The sequence below is a fragment of the Paroedura picta genome, chromosome 5 (genome assembly GCF_049243985.1).
Source record: "Paroedura picta isolate Pp20150507F chromosome 5, Ppicta_v3.0, whole genome shotgun sequence".
NCBI classification, from domain to species: Eukaryota; Metazoa; Chordata; class Lepidosauria; order Squamata; family Gekkonidae; genus Paroedura; species Paroedura picta.
In genome coordinates, this window is record NC_135373.1 from 49,147,264 (window position 1) to 49,166,638 (window position 19,375).

Genomic DNA, 19,375 nt, shown 5'->3' on the forward strand with positions numbered 1-19,375 from the left:
GTTTGACCACGTCCAGCCACTGCATATATCTTCTGCTATTTGTTCAGAAAGCCATGACATGGTGGCACGAGGCTAGTATATTTGTCATGTAGATTTATTTATTTAAAAAATTGGATGCCTCACTGTCAAATTCCACTGGGACTGGATCTAAGTCCAGGGTTGCCTCACACTCCAAGGTTGACTTAGTTGGGCAGGGGTCTCAAGACGAAACCTCAGAATAGAGCCAAGAGGAAGCCTCTCTTCAATCAGTTTCTACTCTCTGCTGTGGCAGTTACCTATTCCCACCTGCCAGGAAATGGATCTAGCTATTTCTCCATGGATACTTCTAAAGAAGCATGCCTTCTGATTGCTTCCACAAGGGAGGGTCAATCCTGAGCTCAGCCAGTCCTCCTTCTCTAACTCAATCCTGGGGAGTGACATGCCCCTGGTCCAATGGATCATTGCCTTGGATTGGTGAGCTCCCTAGCTCTTCCTGGTGGACTTCTTTAAAGAGTTGGCTTTCTTGCCCAGCCTTCTCCCTGTTCTCCCTGCCCCTTTGTCAGAGTTTCGTTGGGTCTTAGTACTGGGGTGGTCTTTGGTAGGAATTAGGATGGGTGGCTTCTGTTGTTGAGAGTCAGCTGTGCTCCTTTAGGGTGGCTGACTCTTGCATAGACTGCTGAGTCTTGGCAGATAACTGCCCTGACTTTGGGGCATTTTGGTGCAGCAGTGGGGCTTGCAGTTCCATGGGGTAAGTGCAAGGGCAGAGGCATTGACCCCACACACTGGCTTTCTCTATCAAGAAACTCAAGGTAGTTCACAGACTAATAATAAATGTGAAAAACAAAATCAAAATTAATTTTTTAACTTCATTTATACCTCACCTTTCTCCCCAATGGGGATCCAAAATAGCTTATATTGTTCTCTCCTTCATTTTATCCTCATAAAATCCTTGTGATGTAGGGTTTTTCTGAGAGTGTGTGGCTGGTCCATGGTCACCCTAGCTAGCTTCAATACCAGAGTGGGGATTCAATTAAATCCTGGGTCGATCAGCTTTTAGTCTGACACTTTTAAAAAGGCTCACCTAAAAAGCTTTGACTTGCATTACTTTCTAAATTCAAATGAAGAGGAGGACCACCTTTTCCATGATGATGGAATTAAAATTGAGAGGGCCCATCTGTGTGCTGTGCATAAGTTCTCTTCTCAGTCTGAGATTATCTTTCATGTTTCAGCACTCACCCAAGAGACAGCAGGCATAGACCCATCCTGCGGCTGCCAACACAATCTTGTGGATCTTCAAAAATTAACATGAGACCCTAATCTAGCACAGGCATGCGGTGCAGCAACCCCAAAAGTTCTTGTTCCCTCATGCCTTGTCAAGTGGGAACAAAGCCATGGGAGGGCTGTTTCTTTGACCCAACTTGAAGTCACATGTAACATCAGGGAATATTATCAAGTGCTCTGAGGCACAATTTGGCTTGGGAGAGTGGCACAGGGAAGAAGGGCTTTCTTCCAACACTGTTTTCCTAAACTAAAGAGGAAAGTCTGGAGAAGTGATCAGTGACTCACAAAAGCATGAGCTGAAACAAATTTTGTTAATCTTTAAGGTGCTACTGAATTCTTGCACTTTTCAACCGAAGTCTCAGTTGAAAAGTATATGAGTCTCAAACAGCTTCCTCGGCTTGCTTTCTTAGGAGCTAAGCACTATCAATTATTTTCTTTGCAGATGTGTGCAGTCTATCAGGACCTTGTAAAAGCCTTCAGAGCATTCGACGTTGGTCGTAGTGGATTTGTTTCTTTGGAATATTTAAAATCAGTCCTTAACACGTTTATATTTCCCATACGAGCTGATGTTTTTCAAGAGCTAATGAACAGGTGAAAGATTGCGTGTTTTTATTTGGGAAATATATTTTAGCATTGCATCCTTATGCCATCAGTGTTCGGGGGTGCGATATCTATAGCATATTTGCATTGATGATATAATTTGTGTCTTTTCTTGTGTAGAATCTAAGGCTTCATTCATTTCTTTCTCAAGGCAGGCTATACCATTAACAAGCAATGCAGTAGGAATAGTATAGAACACCCAACTGTAAGTGAATATCACCCCAGGATAGCACTGGAGAACAGCCTACAAACAAGCACACCACCAGACATGCATGGCCATCAAGCAGGCATTTGACCAGCTGAAAATACAGTTTCATTGCCATACAGGAGGGCAGTGGGCCATCCAGCCTCTGGCAGTCAACAAGCTTTTTACCATCTTTACTATGCTCCACAACACTGCTATCCTTCAGCAGCTTCCACCACCCCTTGTAAGGGATTGTCAGAGGGCTCTTGGGTCATAGGGAAGGATAGCGCACAGTCTGAGGAAGCAGCCGTAATACAGGATGTCAAAGGGCACATTGAGTACAAGTGTCCTAAGCCAAATGTGTTCCCATACCCACTTGTACTCAATGTCTTTTGGGATGCTCTACCTTCTGTTGCCCCTGTAGAAGATGATCAGTCAGGCATGGGATAAGCACAGCCTCATTGAGCTGATGCCACTTCTTGGGAATCTCCATCAGTCCCTAGAAACATTCCCAATAGCTATTGGCATGCCTGATCCCTTGCTGCACCCAAGAAAATTGGAGATGATTATTATTATTATTATTATTATTATTATTATTATTATTATTATTATTATTATTATTATTATTATTAGATTTATATCCTGCCACTCCCTTGCGGCTTGTGGTGGGTAACAATATCACAAATCCCCATTAAAACCCCATAAAAACAATAATAACATTGCCAATATTACCGGCATGGCAAGAACGGCAGCTCAACTTCCCCCCCTCCCTCCCACTACTAGCGGGTGGAGAGGAGGTCCTGATGATGTTTTGCTTCAGGTCCAGAACCCGAGTCACTCAATGCACTCGATGCATAATCACTCAATGCACGGAGGGCAGTAAACTGGTAAGATTATGTTCTGTTGATCTTTTTTGCACTTTCCAAAGCCCTGCCCCATCAACGTAAAGCATTGGCACAACCTTATCTTGAGCTGACCTATTCCTCTCCAAAAGACAAAACAGTGAGTTGAGGCTTCCAAGTCGGCTGTGATAAGAGTAACTGTTTATTCAAAACAATGGCTGAAAACCACAGTGGTTGAACTAGTTTTTCAATAGAATTCCTCAGCAGCCATCATCCAAAATACAAATTTCAGAATAAGATACAATTCTGAAGTATGATATATCTAGGTCACCCACAATATATATCGTACTACAGAACTGTATCTTACTCTGAATTTTGTCTTTATTACTTTAGGATACTGGCTGCTGAGGAGGACTATCGAAAAACCAATTCAACTAGAGTGGTTTTCAGCAATTGTTTTGAGTAAACAATTACTCTTATCACAGCTGACTTGGAAGCCTCAACTCAGTTTTTTTTTTCATTAGGTTTGATCATCCTACCACTGAGTGGTCATTTGTTGGTTTACATTCCTTTCCAATGCAGCCCAGACCCCAATAACTACACTGTTCAGTTGACACTCTTCATACCCAGTATGCCCTTCCATGCGTAGTTTCCAAGATCTGATGAGATCAGGCTTGCCTGGGCTATCCAGGTCGGGCCTGCTCATTTACTTTTCCAGACTTTCCTCAGCTTCTAGTCTGCAAATTAATTAGAAGCATCTGCCTCTATTCCCTCTATTCCTCACTGAGAGATTTATTGTTTGATACTGCAAACCATGTATAAACAAGTTTCTCTCTTTATTTAACCCCAGACTCATATTCTGGGTTCCTTTTATGAAGGCATGGCACAGGGATAACAATTCAGCCAGACTCTATAGTTGAAAGCCTGACAATACAGACTCTATAGATGAAAGCCTGATTAACCATTCAGAAGATTTCAACAGAGAGGATGAAGGTTAGGCAAAAGGTAGACACTTTTTGAAGGCCTATATATGGCTCCATATCACAGAAGTACACAAATATTCAATATTGTGTGTCATAGTTGCTTTGGCTATTAATAATTAAAAACTCACATATGGATTTCTTAAATAAGTAATGAAATGTGCAATACTTGCTCACTTGCAACAATTTTATGCAAATGAGATAACTCCAACCTTCTAATTCCTGAATTTTCTGACTCAGAATTAGGGGTGCACATTATTTGTAATCAGTCATTTTCAGTTTGAGTCCATCAGACCTGAAAAAATTAGGTATTTCTGAAAGCTTCTAGATCCGAATACTGGTATGGTGTTTGAATCTGGTTTTTTAAAAATCCTGAATGTTTTCTAGGTCTAATAGATGTAAGAAGAAAAATACTGGTTAAAAAAAACCCGCCTGGCCTGGCTTCTCCTGCAGCATGGTTTAAGTTGGCCCCAGGATTTGTGTGCATTAGGTAGGCCTCTCTCCACCACACGCAGATCCTAGCAGGAATGGCTTTCCTGGGTGTAAGGCAGGAAATGGAACTTAATTTTGGTTTGACCTGCTTAACATTGTTCCCTAAATCTGGCTAAATATATCTATTTAGAACATTTCTGTATTGTCTTTCCATTTACAACATCCCAGGCAGTGTGATTCAGTTTTGCCAAACAGTATATATGCTTTTCTATAAAATACAATATCTTAAAACCAATATGCATTTTTTATTTATCAGATTTGGAATAAAATTGTCTAAAAGTATGGCTTGGGAAAGATTTTTAGATAAGTTTCAAGATCCCATTACATTTCATTGTCGCCAGGCATCTCCTACAAGAAAACACCTTCGGTAAGAAAATGGTTCCAGTTATTTTTCAAAGATTCTAGTCCATGATTCCCCAAGAATACCCTAGCTTTACTCCTTTGCCCTATCACCAGGGATTGGTTCACATACTACATAGCAGAGGACCAGGTTTGCCACACTTTTTGAAACCATAGCCATTACTGCACTAATGCCAGTTATTCTTAGGTGTGCGCCAAAAAAATTGTGATGTGTGAAGAGAGAATGCCTCTAAAACTCCAGCAAATGCTCACTGCAAAGAAAGACTGTAGTGGTGGTCACTGATTAAGCAGTCTTTTGGGGAGGCTAGTCTGATGTTACTGACCTTCTTATACATGACTCACTGGAAATCTTCTGTGGGTTCCCAAGAACACAGGGGAGACTGGGTTTTCGGGGATTTCACCCGACTTCTGTGAGGTCACATGGTCTCTGCTATTCTGAATGTGATTGTTCAGTATGATCCTACTGAAAATTAGGACAGTGTTTTCCTGGCATTATTTCTAAATTTTCCATGTTTCTAATCTGTCAATAAAGCTATCTACAGAAATAATCTACAGATAAGAAATATTTTTGTTTGTTTATCCTATCTTTTCTCCCCAATGGGGACCTAAAGAAGCTTAAATCAATTTCTTATCCATTTAATCCTTACAACAGCCCTTTGAGGTAGGTTAGGCTCAGAGTATATGACTGGTTCAAGGTAGCCCAGTAAACTATGGCAAAGTAGGGATATGAACTTAGGTCTATTTAACCATTAAATAATCATCAAGAGCTTTGAGGTAGGGTGCACACTTCAACAATTTTCATTTTAATTGTATTTCTGTTTTGCCAACATTTGTGAGGGTGGAGTCAGTGGTGGTATCATTTTTCTAAACAATTTCAAGCAGTTTTTGTGTTCTGGGATTTCAGCATTCAAAAAATATGCCCCTAAGGTTAAATTAATGTATTTTAAGGGCTTGAAGATACTCCTTGAGGAAGCGGGGGGGGGGGGGAGAGAAAGTGTGTGTATTGTGTGCCAGACTGATATCAGCATACCAGCCCTTTAAATAGCCTCTATTTCAACAGGAAGACCTAGTCTCCAAATTCTGAAGACCAGGTCTACCTATCACTGAAAAAAGGGTCTACACTACACCATCAATCAGTTGCTGGGTAGGCTGAAAATAATAGTCAGTAGACTGGCCTCTGTAGTTTGGAGTCCCAGTCTACTGCTCATCATTTTAATGGCCACAGAAGCAGCCAGCACCTTGAAGGCAACATGAACTCAAATGAATTTTTTAAATTTTGGCTCAGGAATATCCAAATGCACACTCCTAGCTTTAGGGTTCAGTAGATCTGCTGAATATATCAAAAGAACTTGTCATTCTCACACAGAGAGCTCTTGTTCCATCACCATCCCCCAATTGTAGCCGTTTCCTTCGTCCAACATTTTTGTGCATTTTCCCATAATTAGTATTACCTAGAGACATAGATTTAGAGTGTGGAAAAGCCAGATGTCAGCTTTGAACTGTTTAAGGTTTGTATCGTGGACTATGGCCTGCTCTCTCGTAATATGTTTCAGCCTGTGAGTAAAGGACAGGGCAGGGTTGTCTAAGATCAACCTGATAATGCCCACCCTTTTAGGGTAAATATTACTTAGGAGCCTATAAATGACATCCTTATAATACAAAAGGACAAAAGAGAGCTATGCCCGTCAGTTCAGATTCATTCCTACCAATGGAGCCTGGCAGGTTGATGATCAGGAAATTGAACTTAGGACCTATCAGAGGCTGGTGGATCCGAGATAAGGAGAGAGAACTGATGGAAAACACTGCGTTCTTTGAAGATGTACATTTATTGCTTGTGTTGCATAAGTGCCTGATAATTCAGTGTGTTTTCTTACAGAAGCAGAAAGTTAAATGAAGCTTTTGCAAGTGACCGTATTCTCCTAAAGCTGCATGGACATATCCAAGATGCATATTCATCACTAAAGAAAGCCTTTCTTATGCTTGACAGAGTGAGAAATATTATTTATTATCATTACTTAACCTTTTTGTTTGTTTGTTTGTTTCCTGCAATATCTTGCTAAATCATTAGAACTCAATTGCCCAACAGAGCCCACCCCCAGAGCTGATCCTTCGGAGAGAGTTCTCCCATTAAACTCTACTGGGGCTCTGCTGGGCAGGATGGTTTAAACCAAGCTGCCTGACAGAGCTCACCAAAAAGACTATTCTGCAGGGAGAAGTCTTCCTGCAGGCTCTGCTGAGGTTCTGCTCCCTTCAGGCTCAACTTCTGTGTGCTACAAAGAGGTCCTTTTCCACTACGCACACTATGCTGCAGGAGGAGGAACCCCCTAGATCTGCTATGCTGTGGCTAGCAGTTCGTTCCACGTGGCACTGCAGCCTCTAGGGTTGGCTTCTCCTGCAGCTCAGTTTAAACTGGGCTGTATAAGAAGCCAGCCCCATGTCAAGCTAGCTGGAACAGTCTGCTTCCCCTCATACCGCTGATCCTTGAGCTGTCTTCTGCAGTTCCTTTAAGCTTTCATGGGGCTGCAGTAGACGTCTGACAAACAGGGGAGATGCAAGTGTGTTCTGCTCCTGCCTCTCGACTGTTTTTTTGGTCTACCAGTAATTCCCAAATATATCTGGGATTTTCTCATGATTTTTGGGGGGTTTTCCTGAGAAAACTAGGATATATTCAGAATGCTGAAATATACCTGAAAATACTGATTTGGAGGGTATATTTTGGCTCAAGTAGAACCAAATGCACATCCTTAGTAAGGAGGGAGAGTGAGCATGAGTATACTAATCTTGTTTGCCTGAAATCACATAGTCATTTGCAGTTGTGACTGTGTGGAGGAAGTGGCCATTCCAGCTGTTCCTTGGCATGATCCGTGAAGTTCAGCAAGCTGTGTTGGTGATCACATGACCCCTTTCTCCCCATAGTTTCACCCTGTAGACAATCAGAGACACAGAGACAAGGCTTGGGGCCAGCACATTTCACACCTGCAGTAAAACTGCTCTGAAGCTGCAGCCTATAAATATGAGAAATAAATAATAAGTAATAATAATAACCTGGTGCTGTCATCTGTTTCAAGCTTTAGAGTGCAGGTGACCTGATGTTGTATCCATCCTATCTGTGTTCCAAGCCCAGTGTAAATAAGGAGAAGCAGCAATGAGAGATGCTGTCATTATTGCAGTTACATATAATTGATTACTTAGTACATATATGTAAGGATGGATGAATTTACCCACATTTCTTTCAAAGGGGTCCAAGACTAGTTCATGAGCTACTTATGTACTTGATTATGGATGTGTGCAAGCCTCAGGAATGCATGTGGGGGATGCTGTACACCTCAGGCAGCCCAAATAAAACTTTGTTTCATATCCTTTACCCCACTAAATCAATGCTTGCAGACCTTCAGTGATGCTTAACTTTTTAGACAAAGATGCTAGGATTCAGTCTATTTAGAAATACCATTCCAGTTACCATCATTCCCATTCTGCATCTCCTCAAGGGCATTTTCATTTATCCTTACAGTATATAAGATACTGTTTTGCCTAATACAAATTAAGTTACAAATTAACTGGGTATCATTTAATTTAAATGAATGATATAATTTGTCACATTAAATATTTACTTAATAGTAACATATTTACCCCAGATATATCAGTCAAGTGTACCTTTGCATAGCGTACCATTTATGATGCCATACCTTTATTGTTACTTCGCAGCCACCACTTAATCTTGTGGTTCTGCTATGCTCGTTTTCTATTTCATGTTCTGAGAAGCAGCTACACTGTTCAAGAGAACATAAATGACATGGGTAATTGAGGGTAAGAAATACAAAGTGTGCTCTTCAAGTGGAAAATAAAGTAACCAAGCAACCAGGACGTTGGGGTACATTCACTGCTCATGACCAAAAAGTCAAATCACATTTCATTTGTTTATGAATCCTATGTAGAGATCTATAATCTTTCTAAATCTTGAAATAAATAAAATCTTCATTCATTAAAGTAATAGTTGAATGATCCTTAATGTTCATTTATATGTGCTTGTGTTTGTCTTTTTAGAATCAAGATGGAAAAATCGCAAAAAATGAACTCCGACGGATTTTAGATTGTATCATGTTCCAAATAAGTGATGATGACTTTGAAGAACTAATCAAGATTGTTGACCCAGAGCACACTGGGCAACTCAGTTACAATAATTTTTTAAACCTGTTTGAAGATCAGGATTCAATAGTAAGTGTTCATATGATCATACATGGGCTTTGCATTTGGCATAAACTGAGCTGACACCCCCTCTCCCTAATACCTTACTGGTATTTTGGGGATATTATTTAAGATGGATACAGATCAGAGAATCTATTCAGCTACTGATATAGCAGGACCAGAATAAAGCTGAGTTTTCTTCTTGGGGGGGAGGGGTGTGTGTGGCAAGAGTTCCCATCCAGGTATTCATGCAGCAAGGAGAAAAGAGATTGCTTTGACTTTAATAAATGTCTTTGACTTTGTACCATACTCAGGAAACAGTATACTGGAAACAGTTTAATTCATATTATTTAAACAGACAGATTCCAAATGGTTTAATGGTACAAGGAAGACTAAAAAGCATTCTGATGTCCTTGAAGCTTGGAATATTGTAAGTAACCCTTTAAAAAGGACATTTATTTACTTATTTAAATCTATATTTTTGCTACATAAAATGCTTCAACTAATTGAAAATGTTTAAATTCCTTTGTCAAAATTCTTGCATATTAGGCAGAAGATGTTCTAACTGAGCAAATCAAGGGATACTGGAATGAATTTGACAAAGCTTTGCAGGCATGTGACCCGCGAAATACAGGTGTTATTAGCAGAAATAATTTTCGAAAAGTTCTTCAGATCTATTGTCCATCATTAACCGATGACCATTTTATTGCGTAAGTTACAGATATCAGAGCCTTTAAATGTATTTACATTTTTCTTAGTTATTGAATTTATTTTGTATGGCCATAGGCTGTAACAATATAAGAAGAAGAAGGAGAAAAGAGTTGGTTCTTATATGCCACTTTTTTTTACCCGAAGGAGTCTCAAAGACCGTTTACGCGCTGGGAACTTCACTGCCCCAGCTCCTGTGCAGGAGCACAAATCGAGGGCAGATGAGGCACACTGGGCCAAATGCTCCCCCGTGTGGGTGCAGGAAGAGGTGGGGCAACCTGCCATGACTAAAACTCCAGCCTGCAGCCGGGCTTGAAACCTTCAGTGTGTAAACGGTCAAAGTGGCTTACATTTGCCTTCTCTTTCCTCTCCCAACAACAGAAACACTGTGAGATAGGTGAGGCTGAGACAGCCCTGAGCCTCCAGGGAGGGTGGTATATAAGTATGATGAAGGAATGAAGGAATGAAGGAATGAAGGAAGGAAGGAAGGAAGGAAGGAATGAATGAATGAATGAATGAATGAATGAATGAATGAATGAATGAATATTACTGCTTGGTCAGAACAGCTTTATCAGTGCTGTAGCAAGCCCAGGGTCACCCAGCTGGTTCACCCAACCCGACTCGCCAGATTAGAAGTCTGCGCTCCTAACCATTACACCAAGCTGGCTCTCTGTAAAATGTTAGTAGTATAAAATAAGTACAAAATATGCAATATAAAATACAAAACGCAGATTAAAACATAGATACCAGAGAAATGTTTATAAATTGTTATAATAAAAGTACAAATGAAACCAACAAAAAGAAACATGTTTTAATGAAGCTGATATATCTGCTGAGTATTTGTTTCCAAAACTTTTCCTTGCTTGGCTTATAGCTTCCAAGGAGGTAGAGCAAAGAGTGCTACTCTATTCGTTATAAAGAGATCACCAATAAATAACAGAAATGAGAGTTTTTCAGAATCTGAAGAAGAGGGAATGATTGCTAGAATCTGATCTAGAAATTTGGTACTGGGTTCTTTGAAAAGAGGACAGAATAGTACAGAATGTATAACCTCTGGAAGTGGGGCTCCACATAAAGGCCTATTATGCATGGCCGCTGAAATGGCAGCATGGAGAACGCGGAGGAGGAAGAAGTGAAGCAAACCGCTTACGCACGGGACAGAACGCAATGGCGGCAAAACCCAGAGTATCCGATTATGCATGCGGCTACTCCAGAGCCACTTCTGGTTGCGCCCTGGTCCCAGGAAGTTCCACTTTCTTCCGCATCTCGTTAATGCGACTTTTTTGGCGACATACGTTGCCTCTGCGCCCAGTTGCTGCCTGCAGCATGCATAATTGGTGATTTTAGCCATCGCCGTTCCACCCCGAATGCGGACCTTCTACTCCGTGCATAATGGGCCAAAAAGAGGCATAATTTTTTTGAAATCTGAGCAAATGTTCCTGTAAGAAAGGCTGATGGCATGGTCTGATATTGCAAAGCGGTGAAAGCCATTCTGAGGTTTGTTTGAAGTCATGTTAGCTATATTAGCAGCACTTTCAGGATTTGTCTTAATTAATTTAAACAAAGGGGAGAACTTAGACTGGAATATTAATTGCCTATCAAAGGAGGTGTCGATCTTAAAAATCCAATCACATAAATTAAAACTGGGGATCAGTAAGCCCGTTAAGCCATCCAGGATTGAATAGGAGGAAAGCATCCGTGTGTCTCAATGCATGAAAAGTTAGTTTGCTCAGCTGGTTGTTAGAAACAGAAATTTGTACAGTATTTCAGAAAAGTGACATGAATGGCCCCTTACTTGAGGGCATGCCCAATTCTGCCTGTACCAAAGCTGCAGGTGTACTGTGAATGAATTGGTTTTGTATTGATTCCAGATTTTGAATTATGTAATATTTCCATACCCTAAGATCAACATATAAGATTTGGGTATGACCTTACATATAAAAAGTTTCAGGGCTGAATCAATAAGACATCCTCCCTTTTGTTGGGGGGGGGGGTTCAGAATGGCCCCAGTTGTTTTGGAGAGAGATTTTACTATTGCCATATGGGCATTCCAGTTAAAAGTAACGTCACTACTAAACTTTTAAAGGAACTGCTCTGATAGATTGTGGTTTCATGTATAAGCCAGATTTGGGGAGTTTTTTTTGAAGTACCAGAACTTAAGTTTTGGATTGGTTTATTTTTTAAGATTCCTCTATACAATAATCTCCCAATTCTTGCAGCATCCTTTAAAAACCCATCCCCGTAAGAGAAATCAGGCCCATATTAAATGCATATAACATCTTCATATAACAAAATGAGATTTTCTGTGATCCTAGCAATGGTGGGATGAACTTTGGGTCAGATAACCTTGGGATTATGTTGTTTAAATAAGGGTCGAAAAGCATGGGAGTTAGTATGCAACCCTGCTTTACTCCCCTTTGTATTGGAATTTCCTCAGCTAGGGAGCTGGTGACGCCAACTTTAATTTTAGCATGGATTGTGCTATGCAGTTCTCGGATAAGAAACAGCAAACACTTGTCAATATTCATTTTGGCTACTTTCAACCATAGGCTGCTCCTATCAATTGAATCAAAGGCTGCTTTTTAACCAACAAAAGCCACAAAAAGGGCTTTTGTAGGTCATGAATACTCTGTAAACTGACTAGAAGAGGGTTTGTCAATGGTCAGTTGTGCATTTGCCCTTCCTAAAGCCGGACTGTGTGGATGAATGACATTACTGAGAGCTTCCCAATGCCCAATTTTGTAAGAGATGTTTGCTGTATATTTTAGTTGTGATGTTAAGTAGACTAATGGACAATAGTTCTGTCAGATTTATTACCCTTCTTATGGATTGGAGCTACAAGACTTGATTTCCAACTTGATGGGAAAACTCCAGATTCATTAGTCTGGATAAATATCTTTGCTAAAATCTGGGCCTATCAATCTGGAAAAAGTGTATATATTTCCAAAGGTATCATATCCTCTTCTAGTGTTAGAGATGTTATAAGATTCTTAACCTCAGCCTCTGTGGCAGGGGCCACTGTGGTAAAGTTGAGATTTCATAAAAGAAATCCCAATGGTCCATTTCCCTCACCAGAATGGAAGAGGGGGGAAATTTACTCCAGAGACTTTATTAAAGTGCAAGAACCAGTCTGTTCCTGAGATTTGGGTTTCTAGCTGGGGGAGAAAACAACCAAACCCTAACAAGATTATCTCCTAAAATCACAGCTCATTTTTTGCTTTAACCACCTGCTCAAGTTCCAACCACAGCTGTTTGGCACATTCGGATTTCTTTTCCTTAAGTAGCTGTATGTATGCAGATCTCATAGAAATAAGATGATTAATAGAAGATTCAGATGTATAGTGATGGATTTGTCAAGTGTATTTAACCAGTTCTTTCTTGGCCATTTTATATCCGTGATCAAACCAAAAACCGTGGAGCTAGATAAAAGCTTTAAGAAGCAATTGTTGATTTTAAAAAGTTCTGGAAAACTAAGAATAGCTTCGAAATTTGTAATAACATCCAAACTATTATAATTTTTTGTTGTTGTGTTTACCTGCCAGAATTCAGGCTAAACTTGCATATTTCCTTTAAATGCCTTTCATACTTTGTTTTTTTTTTTTTTGAAAGCTTATAGACAGATGGTTTAGTACAAATGTAGTTCCCGTTTATTTATTTATGTACATTATATTTATAGTCTACCTTTCTCATTTAGACTCAAGGTGCATTACACAGAGAGAGACAGTACAATCAACATGGTGGGACATTCAAAGAATAATACAATAAGAATTAGGATTATAGAACCAACCAAAAGTCTAAAAACAGAATTGAAGCAAAGCTTAAATATTAATATGTGACATTAAGTGAAGCAAAAATTACACAGTACAATCTTAGTTTCAGCAATCTATACACAGAAATATAGCCCCCAGTTCCTAATAATTTATCCAAGTAACTTTGTGAAACAATTAGTATAGTGCAACTCTACTACCTGCGTAGAGAAGTCCTCTTGAACAGCGGTCCCCAACCTTCTTGTAGTCGGGGACCGCCTCCGAGGGTGGGAGAGAGCTGGCGGCCCGGCCACAGCAGCTGCACGTAAACGCGCACGTGCAGTTGCCGCGCATGCGCGTTTTCGCCACTAGGTGGCACTAACGTGCATGCGCAGAACAGCTGCACGTGTGCGTTTTCGCCAGCAGGGGGCGCAAACATGCATGTGCGGCGGCTCCACGCGTGTGCGTTTGCGTCGCTGGCGTGCCAGCGGCCGCGCCTGCCTCTTCCCCCCCTCTCGCTGCGGGGGGAGGGGAAGGCAGGCACAGCTGCTGGCGGCCCGGTACCATGGCCTTAACGGCCCGGTACCGGGCTGCGGACCGGGGGTTGGAGACCTCTGCTCTTGAATACTTCTGTTTTGCATAGTTTGCAGAAAGCCAGGGGAATGGGAGCCTTCCTAAACTCCTAAAGCCAGCCATTTCGTAAGGTGGGGCCCAGGATGCAGAAGACAAGTGTACAGATAGTTGTTTATTTTGCCTGTTTGTAGGTTGGCAGCTGTAGAAGCCTCTGGTCCAGTGAGCAAAGCTGTCATGGTGGAGTATAAGGGAAGATCTAGCAGAAATGGGGGTCCAAGCCATGAAAGCCTTTGTGTATGATAATTAATACTTTTTTGTACATTTTTTATTTTTAGACAGATACAGAAAGTAAGGTATTTGTATATCATAAACAAAAAAATAGAAAATGTTTTCTCTCCAACACTCCCTTCATTACATAAAATAATTTTTAAAACATTATAATAATAACTGTCTTCTGTTTCTTGCTGGAATGGTAACTTATAAATACACTAACAAATGTTCTTTTTGTTTTGTGATCAACAAATTCTACCATCTCTCTTAAAACTACAACTTTGGTGCTTATGACCTTCTTTTGTCTTGAAGTTAATTGACAATATAACAACCATTAAATATTTATTCCTTCATTCGCCAGATCTTCCTATGACCTAATTTTCCCCTGAGAATTTATCATACCATACATCAGGTGTGCAAACTATATTTTCAACAGTTCATCTCTGATTATACGGATTCTTCCTTGTGCTATAAACTTTTTACTTGATTTTGTTCTCTTTAAATCATTATGTAAACCTTCACTACAGTCCCTCTTATTTTGTATGTTTTGCCTTTGTCAAAATTATCAAAATTATAATTCTGAGGAACAGTGGATGGCAGTAGTGATTTGCAAACACTGATCTGACAAGGGATGCCCATTCCGAGACAGGGAATGTTGCCTTAACAAGGAGGTTTTCAACAATGTTCATAAAAGGATGTATCCTATCACTTTATGAATTCTCCTCTTACTTGAATGCAGTAGTTTTACCACCCAATCCTAACTGCATCTCGCCAGGGTTTATGATGACTAAATAACATGGACAAAAGGAGAATAATGGAAGCTGTTTCGGGTCCCCACTGGAGAGGAAAGAGAGAGAAATTCAGTAAAATTTTAAAAATTATATAACTACTATGCTGGCATGTTGGAGGAGATGAGCACTTAAAGAGCACTTAACAGCACAGAGGGGACTCTTAGCACAAACAGCCAAGGGAGGGAATAAGCACTGTTGTTGCATTTGTTGAACAGTGTTCTGATCAGAATACTTAAAGGTAATCCATTTCAGGGCACAGGCAAAAAGGGTAGGTGCAAGGGCAAAGTACTCTACACAGGTCAGCAAGGGAGGGAAGCTTAATCCTCTGCTGATAACCACTGAAACTCTCTGGCTTCCTGAACTTATTTTGTGTATCAGCCCAGGAATTCAGAAGGGTATCAATACTTTTCCTGCAGGTGGGGAAACACAGGAAACCCAAATGTAGTTTGGGGTTACTACCAGCCACCTCACTTGGATCTATGCTACTGTTGGCCACACACCCATGGTGCCTATTGCCAAGGGCAAATTTAGTTGTCCTGGGCCTTGTGCTTGGGAAGGGCCCATGCTGAAATCTCCCCCTCCCATGTTGGAGTACCCCAGACCACCATTTCTGGTTGTCTCTCTGGAGCAAGGGATGGAGGCAGAGGAACCTTTCCCACCCTACACAGGTGGTTGTTGATCAAATCTCTTCAGTTTCTTTCCCCACTGATGCCATACCATCAGGGTTGTCAAATCTCCAGATGGTGACTGGAGATCTATTGGGATTACGACTGATCTTCAGGCAACAGAAAGAAAATGACTACTTTGGAAAGTAGACTCTGTGGTATTATGCCCTATTGATGTCTTTTCCCTTCCCAAATTCTCACCTCCTTGGGCTTTCTGTCCCAAATCTCCAGGAATTCTCCCCCCCCACCCCCGAGCTGGCAGCCCTACACACCACCTGCCCCTTGAATAACAGTTGCAGCAGCTGGCCTGGCAATTAGGGCAGTCAGAATGAAGGAGCCAGCAGCCTCAATCTCACCTTTGCCATTGTCACCCATCACAGTCGCGGCTATTTCTACAGTGAGGGAGATGGGGAAATAAGCTATAGCCAAAGGCTTCCCAAGGCCCTCAACAAGTGTCTGTCTACCCCTTGCTTTCCCTGCAGGTGGGGCTCTAGCAGCCTTTCCCCATTGATGTACTGTGTGAGGAGGTAAAGAAGGACAGGAAGAAAGGCTAGAGGGAAAGAAAGAAGAAAGTGGGTGGAAAGAAGAGAAGCAAAATAGAAGATTATGGAGGGAAAGGAAAATAAGAAAGGAAAAGAATATTTAGGAGGCTAAGACTTAAATGGACTTTGAGGAATGGTAGAGGACAGGACCCCCTTCAAGGATCGCTGCCTTGTTGTGGCAAGGGGGCTTGCGTAGTTCAGTGAAGCTATGAGCTATGCCGTGCAGGGCCACCCAAGACGGACAGGTCATAGCTGAGAGCTCTGACAAAAGGTGATCCACTGGAGAAGGCAATGGCAAACCACTCCAGTATCTTTGCCATGAAAACTCTATGGACAGTTCCAATAGGCATAACGATATGACGCTGGAAGATGAGCCCCTCAGGTCGGAAGGTGTCCAATATGCTACTGGGGATGAGCAGACGGCTAGTACGAGTAGCGCCAGAATGAATGAAGCGGCTGGGCCAAAGCCGAAAGGACGCTCAGTTGTGGAAGTAACTGGTGGCGAAAAGACAGTCCGATGCTGTAAAGATTTTTATTCCATAGGAACCTGGAACGTCAGATCCATGAATCAAGGCAAGCTGGACGTGGTTAAACAAGAAATGAGAAGACTGAACATCGACATTTTAGGAATCAGTGAACTAAAATGGACAGGAATGGGTGAATTTAATTCAGATGACCATCAGGTATACTACTGTGGACAAGAATCTCGCAGAAGAAATGGAGTAGCATTCATAATCAATAAGAGAGTAGGAAAAGCAGTCTTGGGATACAATCCCCAAAATGACAGAATGATCTCAGTTCGAATCCAAGGCAAACCATTCAACATCACAGTGATCCAGGTCTACGCCCCAACCACTGCTGCTGAAGAGGATGAAGTTGATCAGTTCTATGAAGCCCTACAACACCTTCTAGAAGCAACGCCCAAAAATGATGTGCTTATCATCATGGGGGATTGGAATGCTAAAGTAGGAAGCCAAAAGATAACCGGGATAACAGGCAAGTTTGGCCTTGGAGTACAAAATGAAGCAGGGCACAGGCTGGTAGAATTTTGTCAAGAGAATACAATGGTCATAGCAAACACTCTTTTCCAGCAACCCAAGAGACGACTCTACACATGGACATCACCAGACGGTCAACACAGAAATCAGATTGACTATGTGCTCTGCAGCCAAAGATGGAAAAGTTCTATCCAGTCAATAAAAACAAGACCAGGAGCTGATTGTGGTTCAGATCATGAGCTTCTTGTTGCAAAATTTAGGCTTAAATTGAAGAAAGTAGGGAAAAGCACTAGGCCACTCAGGTATGAACTAAATCATATCCCTGACGAATACACAGTGGAGGTGACAAATAGATTTAAGGAATTAGATCTGATAGACAGAGTGCCTGAAGAACTATGGACGGAGGTTCGCAACATTGTACAAGAGGTAGCAACTAAAACCATCCCAAAGAAAAAGAAATGCAAGAAATCAAAATGGCTGTCTGAGGAAGCTTTACAAATAGCTAAGGAGAGAAGGGAAGTGAAAGGCAAGGGAGAAAGAGAAAGATACACCCAATTGAATGCAGAATTCCAGAGAAAAGCTAGAAGAGATAAGAATGCCTTCTTAAATGAACAGTGCAAACAAATAGAAGAAAACAATAGAATGGGGAGGACCAGAGATCTTTTCAAGAAAATTGGAGATATGAAGAGAACGTTTCATGCAAAGATGGGTATGATAAGGGACCAAAATGGTAGGGACCTCACAGAAGCAGAAGAGATCAAACAAAGGTGGCAAAATTATACAGAAGAACTATACAAGAGCGAGCTTAACATCCCTGATGACCACAATGGGGTAGTTACTGACCTGGAGCCAGACATCCTGGAATGTGAAGTCAAATGGGCCTTAGGAAGTCTGAGCAAGAATAAAGCTAGTGGTAGTGACAGCATTCCAGTTGAACTATTCAAAATCTTAAAGGACGATGCAGTAAAAGTGCTACACTCAATATGCCAGCAAATTTGGAAAACTCAACAATGGCCACAGGATTGGAAAAGGTCAGTTTACATTCCAATCCCAAAGAAGGGCAATGCCAAAGAATGTTCAAACTACCGCACCATCGCACTAATTTCTCATGCTAGCAAAGTTATGCTCAAAATCCTACAAGCTAGGCTCCAGCAATATGTGGACCGAGAACTTCCAGAAGTACAGGCAGGATTTCGAAGAGGCAGAGGAACTAGAGATCAAATTGCCAACATACGCTGGATCATGGAGAAAGCTAGGGAGTACCAGAAGAACGTCTACTTCTGCTTCATTGACTATGCTAAAGCCTTTGATTGTGTGGAGCACAACAAATTGTGGCAAGTTCTTAAAGAGATGGGAATACCAGAGCATCTTATTTGTCTCTTGAGAAATTTATATGCAGGTCAAGAAGCAACAGTGAGAACTGAACATGGAATCACTGACTGGTTCAAAATTGAGAAAGGAGTTCGGCAAGGCTGTATACTGTCGCCTTGCCTATTTAACTTGTATGCAGAGCACATCATGAGAAATGCGGGATTAGAGGAGTCACAAATTGGGATCAAGATTGCAGGGAGAAATATCAACAACCTCAGATATGCAGATGATACCACTCTAATGGCAGAAAGTGAAGAGGAACTAAAGAGCCTGTTGATGCGGGTGAAGGAGGAGAGTGCTAAAGTTGGCTTGAAACTCAACATCAAGAAAACAAAGATCATGGCATCCGGCCCTCTCAATTCCTGGCAAATAGAAGGGGAAGAAATGGAGATAGTGACAGATTTTATTTTCCTGGGCTCCAAGATCACTGCAGATGGGGACTGCAGCAAAGAAATTAAAAGACGCTTGGTCCTGGGGAGGAAAGCTATGGCAAATCTAGACAGCATCCTAAAAAGCAGAGACATCACCCTGCCAACAAAAGTGCGTTTAGTCAAGGCTATGGTATTCCCAGTTGCAATTTATGGCTGTGAAAGTTGGACTATAAGGAAGGCCGAGCGTCAAAGAATTGAGGCTTTTGAACTCTGGTGCTGGAGAAGACTCTTGTGAGTCCCTTGGACTGCAAGGCGAACAAACCAGTCAGTCCTAGAGGAGATCAGCCCTGACTGCTCCTTAGAAGGCCAGATCCTGAAGATGAAACTCAAATATTTTGGCCACCTCATGAGAAGGAAGGATTCCCTGGAGAAGAGCC

General features: G+C 41.4%; 1 protein-coding gene across 5 annotated transcripts in view; it reads left to right on the forward strand.

The window, feature by feature from the left end:
* EFCAB6 (EF-hand calcium binding domain 6) overlaps positions 1-19,375 on the forward strand; it is a 103,608-nt gene that overhangs the window by 23,910 nt on the left and 60,323 nt on the right. For all 5 annotated transcript variants that reach the window (XR_013231062.1, XM_077337812.1, XM_077337813.1 and 2 more), the window contains 6 exons: positions 1,703-1,851; positions 4,615-4,725; positions 6,595-6,706; positions 8,763-8,933; positions 9,262-9,333; positions 9,453-9,613. Coding sequence is in view for 4 of the 5 variants with exons in the window: in XM_077337812.1 (XP_077193927.1) it covers positions 1,703-1,851; positions 4,615-4,725; positions 6,595-6,706; positions 8,763-8,933; positions 9,262-9,333; positions 9,453-9,613 (776 nt within the window). In the remaining variant the exon portion in view is untranslated. The remainder of the gene's footprint in view (positions 1-1,702; positions 1,852-4,614; positions 4,726-6,594; positions 6,707-8,762; positions 8,934-9,261; positions 9,334-9,452; positions 9,614-19,375) is intronic.